Raw genomic sequence first — 9,649 nt, forward strand, 5'->3', positions numbered from 1 at the left:
GTTAATAAGTTTTAAATTGGCATAAATCGGATTAGATTAGCATAAACCCTATTCACCCCCTCTAGGGTTCCTTCCTAGCGGCATTAGGGGACTTTCACATATTATATGTATCCAATAAGAATTCATCGATTTATCAACTTATTCTTACTTAATGAATTAGTATTTGAATTTCAATAGTAATTTTGTCTATCGAAAGATTTTTCTAAACTCATGCTTTTAAAGAGAGTATGATATGATATGATATGATCATGCTTTTAAAGAGAGTATGAAGTATGATATGATATGATCATTTGTGTATAGAGAATGTGTTAAAAAATTCTACTTTAATGAATTTATGCCCTTAATCCATTTATTAAAACCCGCTTAATGCGATGAACACTGGGCTACTCGGCCCAATTCACCCAGTAGGTCCGGCAAAACAAATCGAACGGTTCATACTAACCGAAAAAATCCAACGGCTCAAATCTCTCTCATCTCGAAACCCCATACGCTTATAAAGAAAGCCCATTCTCTCCACAGTGGCCGCCTCCGCTCCCACGAAAACCCTAACCAGAGGAGCTCACAAGATCTCCAACCAATGGGTAATCTCTCTCTCTCTCTCTAGATCTAGAGTTTTGCTCTCTCGATCTCTCTCTCATCGCAAGATCCGGTTTTTATTTTGGTAAGGGGCGTACAAGTACGTGTCGGAGCTATGGAGGAAGAAGCAATCGGATGTGATGAGGTTCCTGCAGAGGGTGAGGTGCTGGGAGTATCGCCAGCATCCGTCGATCGTTCGGGTCACAAGGTCGACCCGACCCGATAAGGCTCGCCGCCTCGGGTACAAAGCCAAGCAGGTACAAGATCAGTTGATCTCAGTTCTCGCTGTTAGTTTTGAGTAATTTTGGGATCCCATTTTGTTAATTAATAGATTGGGCTTTTTGTTTATAAACCCAGATTTCCAATTTCATGGATTTTAAACCCAAATGTTGCGACTTAAATACACCAGTTGTAGCAAATTAGATGTTAATATCGCAAGTTAAGCATAGTAAGGTTGGAAAATGCTTCATCGTGTATTTTTGGGTTTGAGAATGATTCTGGAAGTGGGTGGGTTTGGAAATAAATCGGGGTGAAATTTTGGGTTTATAAATGAAAAACCCTTCATAGATTCCTGCGAATGAGTAGTTGGAAGATTGCTTTTACTTGTTTAGATGTCATGAAGTATGTATCTGTTAATATGATTTTAATTTTTATGGTTGATGGGGTTACGTGTCGCCAACAATATATAGTTCTGGAGACCGAGTTGTCTTTTTAGCCCTGCTTGTATTGGGGTAATTTTTTTAATTATAAGATGTTGGGTATGTTCTCGAGAGATTCAAAAGTTGCTATGATAAATCTGTGTAACTGTATCTGAGATTTATTATTTTAGAATTGCTTTATCATGTGGTTTCCTAAATTCTGATCATAGTTGTCTATATCAAACTTGTATTTTTTTTATAGGAAATTCGTCATTATTGAATTATTTTCTAAAGTGCTTTGTCTCAACATGTGTTAGGTGCTTGAAAATTTGTGATGTTTAACATGTTATAGTGAGGAGGTTCTGGCTGATTGCATATGTTTCAGATTGACCCATATGAAAGCTATTAGCTATTTTTTCGGTTTTTTTTTTCATGGGTAAAAGTAAAACCATGGGAAATGTAGCCCCCTACCCTTGAAGTTTTATTTAGAGCCAAATTTCTCTGTTTACTTAGATGAAAGGTGTCATAAGGAAAAGAGGTGGAATTTGCTCCATACAAAAAATTTTGTTGTAATATTCTCTCATGCATAACTTGCTAATTACAGAACATATTAATAAAAAATTATTTATGGCTGCTACCTTCAATGAGAGATAAGAGAAAAGGAGGCGGTTTGAGATTTTGTGTGTATCTAACCATTAAATAAAAAATATCTCTGAGAAACAGACATCATGGGTTTGATCAAAAAAATTTTGGGGAGGAATTGAAGAATGCAAAAGTCAAAGACGATGCTGATTGTGCTACACTTCTGGCCTTGTTTATACTAATATTATATATATATATATTATATTATATTTATAAACTATAATATATATAATATATATAAAATGCTAATTATATATATATATATTATATTATATTTATAAACTATAATATATATAATATATATAAAATGCTACAGTGGTTTACTGCAGCATTTACTACAGCATGAACAATGATTCTTGGGTCCTATGAGGAATAGATGTATTATATTAAATATTATATTAATATAATATTATATATAATATATTAATTTTATATTATATTATTATTGTATAGTATAGCATGCTAATATAATAGTTTTTTATAATTTGGGGATTCAATATCCCAAAATTGGTTTTGAAACAAACATTGTTTATGGAATTCTAAAACCCTCAAAACTTGTAATCCACCTTATATCCCAAAAAAAAGTTGAAACAAAAGGGAAGATTTCACAAATCCTAAAAATATATTATTTTTTTATAATTTAGGGATTCAATATCCCAAAATTAATTTTGAAACAAACAAAGTTTATGGAATCCCAAAACTCAAAAAAAAACACTTTTTACATCCCAAAACTTGAAATCCACCCTATATCCCAAAAAAAAGTGAAACAAACATTAGCCTATGCATTTGCAAGACTCCAATGTTTTACTGTAGTATAAAGTGATAAGGATATGTTATTCACTTCTTTGTTGGCTAGTATGAGAAATGAACTGACATGCTTCTTTGTCGTTTCCTCTGTTCAATAAGTTTTGGCCATTAGTTCAGTCTGTGTTTATCTTTTGCTCAGTATCAATCTATTTTTTTGGGCATGCAATAGAACAAGTTCATGTTTAATTTTTATGCTAGATAAGCCAAGTTGTTCATAGGGGTTCCTTGTTTTATGTGCTCTTACTGATTGATTCAAAGCTATCGTGAGATCTTGTTGGCATGCCTACCAAATGGTGATAAAATAACAGGAAACCCTTCCTCTAACTCCCCGACTGGAAAGACATGCTTAAGAGTGAAGAGTTCCACAAATCATAACAAAAAAAAGTATCGAATTTTATCAACAACTTTCTTTCCTTGATTAGTACTTAAATTCGTATGAACTTAATATTATTTCTTGTTAATTTTTATTGCGTATTAATTGTACTCATCTCTTGGGACTATTATTTAGTTGTCAGCATAACACCCCCTGATGAGTGTTTCATAGTATATGCTTCTCAGGAACCGATCAAACATGATTTGTATGCTTGTATGGAGATGTAGGTGGTCTGTACTTGCATTTCTCTTTTCCAATAAAATGCTATGCCTTCCATAGTATGTACATTAGTGAATGATATATGCAGCAATAAAAGTCACCATATTGTGGATGTGCTGCGAATTGTTTTCTTCTGAAGTTAGCTTCTCTCACATTCGTATTTATACTTGAGATTCTGTTTCTATTCTATAGGGGTATGTGATTTATCGTGTCCGGGTGAGACGTGGTGGTAGAAAGAGGCCAGTTCCCAAGGGTATTGTATATGGTAAGCCCAAGAACCAGGGTATTACTCAACTGAAATTCCAGAGAAACAAGCGGTCAGTTGCTGAGGAGAGAGCTGGAAGGAGGTTGGGTGGCCTTAAGGTCCTGAACTCGTACTGGATCAATGAGGTTAGTTATAATTCTACACCTTTACTTCACTTCTTGTTCTGTATTCTTTCAAGGCTTAATTGTGTATATACCCCTTACTATGACCCAAGCGTGATAGACCCCCTGTAGTTCTATTTTCTATTTTTGCAGATGGACCCTTAAGTTAAATTCATTCAGGCTCTCCATCTGTAACACTAGAACCTTACCCACAGGTGGTCTATCTGCAACTTGGTGATAGCATAAAGGGTCTTTCTGCATTTAAGCCTTCTTTCAATTTGATCGTAATTGCGCGTAGATCCCCTTACTATTTCCCAGCTGCATATAGATCCCCTAAGGGCCTGTTTGGATTTGTAGGGGGTGAAGGGAAATTAAGGGAAACTGAGTGAAGGGAATGGAAGGGAAGGGAAGGGAGTTCCCCTCCCCTTGGTTACACCCCAATTTGGGGGGTAACAATTTTTATACTATTAGGGAGTGAACCAAGGGGAACTAGGGTGAATTAACTTCACCTCCTAAGTGTTCCCAAACAAGGTGAATGGAGGTCAAGGGGAACTAGGGTGAATTAACTTCACCTCCTAAGTGTTCCCAAACAAGGTGAATGGAGGTGAATGGTTCCCCTAACTTCCCTTCACCCTCATTCCCCTCAATCCAAACAAGCCCTAAGTGATTTTTTACTCTTTTATCCTCATAAAAGAGTTTTATTTTTTATTTTTGTTTATACAAATAGACCTGATGGTAAAAGGGTTAAAAAATTTTCAGTCAGGGTCTATCTGCGACATCAGAACTACAGTTTTAGTTTTATTTCATTTCTAACCATACACTACTTTTAGGACTCGACCTACAAGTATTTCGAGGTTATTCTCGTTGATGCAGCTCACAACGCCATCCGCAACGATCCTAGGATCAACTGGATATGTAAGGGTGTGCACAAGCACCGTGAGCTTCGTGGGCTTACTTCGGCAGGAAAGAAGTACCGTGGTCTCAGAGGCAAAGGCCACTTGTACCACAAGAACAGGCCATCTCGCAGGGCAACCTGGAAGAGGAACCAGACCAAATCTCTTCGCCGATATCGCTAGATTTCTATGCTTGGCTGTTTGGTGCTTTTTTGTTTCGACTATTTGAGATACTGTTTTATTTCCAATTTTGTAGGTTAAGCTACTTTGTTGACAGTTCATGAACTTTTTGTCTTTCTTCATATTATGGCTTAATGCACTTGATACTCTTTTCGGTTGATGTGCGCTTTGGTATTTTTTTTGGTTATTGTGTTCAATAGTTCAGTGATTCCTGGAGGTGTGTATACGAGCCAGTGCTCTATAGCTGTTAGCTTAGAAAGTTTTCTTGTTTATATTCTTTTTGTTTGTTTAGCGATAAGAACCGAATGCTATCGGCTGAAAGATTGACGCAGTTTAGGTTCTTTCTTTTCTGCATTAGAATTTTGCCCTCACCTGTTGAATATTCTATTATCACATTTTCATTAATTGTTTTCACTCAAGTTTTTTTTAGATCTATTTGCAGCTCCTTACTCTATTTCACGGGTTGTTTCACGTTGAGTATGCAGCAAGCCAACACGTGATTTTATATGTTTTTCAAACACATTAAAGTTTATTTGGGGTTTGGCGTTGAAGAAATTTGTGGTGTCTGTGTAGGCTTGATCCCTACAAAATATTTATTATGAGAGTTATAATCTGACAACTTTCATATCGACTGATGAAAGTTATAATTTGACGATTTTCATAACAATAGATGATGAAAGTTACAATCTGACGATTTCCACATCAAGAGACGAAAGTTACGATTTGACGACCTTCACAACAGTACATTTCAAAGAGCTGAATACAAAGATTACAAGATGATGATCCTTGCAACACTCGAAAAAAGATATTACAAATTGACGATCTCTTCAAACCAAAATGCGAGGGTTATCCTCGCTTTTTAAGTTCAAAACGCGAAGCTCGCCTAAGCGTTTCAAGTTCAAAACGCGGAGCTTACCTCCGCGTTTTAAGTTCAAAACGCGGAGCTCACTACCGCGTTTTAAGTTTAAAATGCAATCCTCTGTTGGGTTCGATTAATCCAACGAACTTATGTGGCCCAACCTACTCGATTTTGGATTTGATTTAAAGTTGTCATCGATTCAAGTTAGGATCAGGATGCTAACCACATGGTCTGGTTAGATAAGTTTCATGTTTATCAAGTTGGGTGGTTATCTTGAATATCTAAAAGATAGGATCAATCGGAGTGTAATCCCACGATTGTGATTAAACCATGATGGGTAGGGTTAATCACAAATATCTATATAAAGGGGGGAGTCCCTCCTCTCAACCGTATGCAGAAAAGAGACCTAATTCCCATCATTGGCTACGGGAGGAGAGAGGAGAAGACTTCCATTATTTTCGTCGGTGAACGGTAACTTTAATCTGAATTTCTAGTTTAATTATTCATGTCTAGATCGTTAGATTACCCTACAGTGGTATCAGAGCCCAGTTTGTGCATGAATTTTTGATCTAGATTTAAAGTTTTTTCGGATTAATTAAAAAAATTATTATTATTATTATCGTTTTGCATCTGCGAGAAGTTCTGCGGCCATGGCAAGGATAATAATTATTAAATATTTCATTGATTTGCATCTGGTAGAAGTTCTGCGGCGGCCATGGCCAATATAATGATTATTAAAGATTTAATCTTGGTCATTAGCTTCAAAAAAAAAAAATCAATCTCCGCCATGGCTGCTCAACCTCAGCCGCAGCAAAGATTAAAAAATATATATATATATATATAATAATATTCAACTATCTTGCTGCTGATCTCTCTCCACACCGTCGCCATGAAGGTTCTAATTTGTCTTCAACCATGGCTGCTCCTCGCCATGCCACGCCCTCTATGCACGCGCTCTCTCTCTCTCTGCGGATTCGGTGCTCAGCGGTGAGCGGCGGCCAGTGGCGGGGTTGCGGCAGGTGGCGGGGTTGCGGCCGACGGCGGAGGGTCGGTTCTGTGGGAGATTGGGTGCTGGCGGCGGCTCTTGGGTTGGGTGGCATTAGGGTTAGGGTTTTAATTAGGGTTATAATTAATTAGGGTTATAATTAAGTTATATAACCCCATAACCCATTAAGAAAGACCCGATCCAGTATGTAATGGACCCGACCCGCTACAGTAATAAATTGGATCCATTAAAATCTGACCTAACCCATTATGTAATGGGCCAGATCCATTAATTTCCAGACCCGACCCATTACAGTTTTGACCGGCCACTCATTTTGTTTTGGTTGCTACAGATCCGTTTTAAGTCCGTTTTGAGCCCATAAATAGTCGTTGGAAAGATCATTCTGTGTACTTTTCAACTACATAGTTTTTTATTTTCATTTTATAAAGTTTTAATACAGGAATTTGGACAATTCATAAAGATTATTGTATGCACATAAAGACAATTGATTTACCCTAATTATATCCTTAATTCAGGTGAGGTAAATATTTGGGTTCATGATAAAACGGATTATAGTATTAGATCAACCTATGGGGTTAAGGAAGATCAGTAAAACAGTCACTTAGAAATTATGGTAGAGTAGGTTAGTGTCTTGCCCAAAGGTGACCAACCTATAATACCCTAATTTTCTAAGGTTGAGTTTAGTCTCATTTGGACTGGTAGGTTGCACTTATCTGTGGGTGGACTACTAGTCTTGCCCAAAGGTGTCTAGGAAATCCCCTACAGGATAAGTGGTGCAGGATAGTTGAAACATGTCAGTGAGAGGAGAATAACCCTATTGCCCAAAGGTTAGGAAGTGTTCAAATCAAACTGACACTGTGTAGGCTAGTTCTGTAGGTGATTATATATCACATTTGGGGGGCGAATAGCATGTCAAATCACTTGCCCAAAGGTGTGATGAGATGATGCACCCGCCTGTCCCGCAGAGTGGAAGGTTGCATACGTAAAACACTCTGACCCATCCATTCTAACCCTAAATTGGATGTGGAAATATTAAAGTTAATTAAATTAAAGGTCTCATTTGATTTATATGTCCATGGTTTAATACAGATGGACGGACAGTTTATCCAGAAGCGGAATGAGGAATCCGTTAGAGCGAGCGGTGGACCAGACTATTCGTGGAGGGATTCCGGCTTGTGAAACTGCTAAGGAGTTGCTTGAGACCATCAAGAAGCAGTTTGAGGGATCCGTTAGAGCGAGACAGTACAATTATCTGGTCAAACTCATTAATCTGAAATATGATGGAAGTGGTGATGTTCGGCAACACATTTTGAAGGTCTCTCAGTTGATCATTCGTCTCAGGGAGTTGGGACTTCAGTTAGAGGATGATCTAATTGTTCATTTTGCAGTCGCTTCTCTACCAAGCAAATTTGACACTTTTAAGGTGAACTACAGTTCTCAAGACAGGAAATGGGACTTGAATGAGCTTATTGCTGTATGTGTTGCTGAGGAAGAGCGGCTAAAAACAGGAAAAGCTGATAAGGCAGGAAAGAAATCCTTCAAGTATCAAGGGCACAATAAGGGGAAGAAGTCTTTCGGTAATCTTTCAACTATTTCTAGCACTTCTTCAGCAAGTGAAAAAGTTGAATGTTTCTTCTGCAAGAAACCTGGTCATATGAAGAGAGACTGTCTGAAGTATAAGCAGTGGCTGAAGAAGAAGGGAGGGAATAATCCACAATCGGAAGGCAAGGACAAATGAACAACTGCTTTTGGGAAACTCACAGCCTTTGGAGGTGGAGCTCGTTGGGACTTTCAGTCTGCGCTTGGATTCTGGAGTTTCCTTAGTTTTATCAGACACTTTCTATGTACCTCCTATGAGAATGAATTTTATTTTAGTTTCTAGATTTTCTGAATCTGGTTATAGTTTTGTTTTTGAGAATAGTTTTGTTTCTATCAAAAATGGTTTGGATGTTATCAGACATGGTTTCTTAATTGACGGTCTTTATAGATTAAATCTGGATGCATCTCTTCTTTCCCCTCTCTGTATGTCTGTGAATTCATTTTCTTCTGGTACAAAGCGTCCTAGGATTAATAGTATTTCAGGAGTGAAGGTCTCCTTGACCTCATTCATACAGATATTTGTGGACCTTTCCATTCTCTCTCATAGTGGTCAGCGATACTTCATCTCCTTTATAGATAATTTTTTGCACTATGCCTATATTTTTCGTCTTCACCACAAATATGAGGCATTGGATGTTTTCAAGATCTTTCAAGCTGAAGTTGAAAAAACAATTAAAAAGAAAGATTAAATCTGTGCGTTCTGATCGAGGTGGGGAATTCTATGGTAAAAGCGATCAGGACGGCACAAATCATGGTCCTTTCATTGAGTACTTGAGGTCACAAGGCATTGTTCCTCAGTACACTCTCCCAGGTTCTCCGCAGCAAAATGGAGTAGCTGAAAGAAGAAATCGCACTTATCAAGATGTTGCTCGCAACATGATGAGTCATATGGCTTCCGAGAAAACCCTGTCGATCGCTGCATATACCTCAAAATCAGTGGGAGCCGATTCCTCATTCTAGTATTATATGTAGATGATATATTGCTTGCCAGCAGCAATATTCATCTCCTACATGAGACTAAAGTTTTTCTTTCGAGGCATTTTGATATGAAAGACCTCGGAGATGCTCATTATGTTTTGGGCATCAAGATCCATGGAGATCGAACTAAAGGCTTGTTGGGCTTATCTCAAAGGGTTTATATTGAGAAAGTCCTTCAACGATAGGGTATGAAATTTTGTGCACCAGGTGAAACCCCAGTTGTCAAAGGAGATACGTACAACATATCTCAATACCCCCGAAATGAAGTTGAGCGTAGGCTCGTGAACTCTGAGGAGTATGTCTCTGCAGTTGGCAGTCTAATGTATGCGGTGTCATGCATCATACCAGACATCAGTTATATCGTGGGAATATTAGGCAGGTTTCATCAAAATCCTGGTGTAGCTCATTGGAAAGCTGTAAAGAAGGTTTTGCGGTATTTGCAGAGGACCAAGGATTTCATGTTGGTCTACAGAAGGTCTGAAAATCTAGAAGTCGTTGGTTATTCAGATTCAG

The 9,649-nt window shown here is 37.8% G+C and overlaps 1 protein-coding gene across 1 annotated transcript; it reads left to right on the forward strand.

Moving 5' to 3' along the window:
- On the forward strand, positions 479 to 4,854 carry LOC109839489 (60S ribosomal protein L15-1-like). Its single transcript, XM_020407931.1, has 4 exons — positions 479 to 581; positions 667 to 833; positions 3,448 to 3,645; positions 4,452 to 4,854. Exons 1-4 carry the CDS (start codon positions 578 to 580, stop codon positions 4,695 to 4,697), a joined length of 615 nt encoding a protein of 204 aa, XP_020263520.1. The 5' UTR covers positions 479 to 577; the 3' UTR covers positions 4,698 to 4,854.

The sequence above is a fragment of the Asparagus officinalis genome, chromosome 4 (assembly GCF_001876935.1).
Source record: "Asparagus officinalis chromosome 4, Aspof.V1, whole genome shotgun sequence".
NCBI classification, from domain to species: Eukaryota; Viridiplantae; Streptophyta; class Magnoliopsida; order Asparagales; family Asparagaceae; genus Asparagus; species Asparagus officinalis.

Bases quoted from the DNA above. Each gene is read 5' to 3' on its own strand.
- LOC109839489 (XM_020407931.1), top strand. The intron at 834-3,447 runs GTACAAGATCAG...TCTATTCTATAG, and splicing joins TCGGGTACAAAGCCAAGCAG to GGGTATGTGATTTATCGTGT. The intron at 3,646-4,451 runs GTTAGTTATAAT...CACTACTTTTAG, and splicing joins ACTCGTACTGGATCAATGAG to GACTCGACCTACAAGTATTT.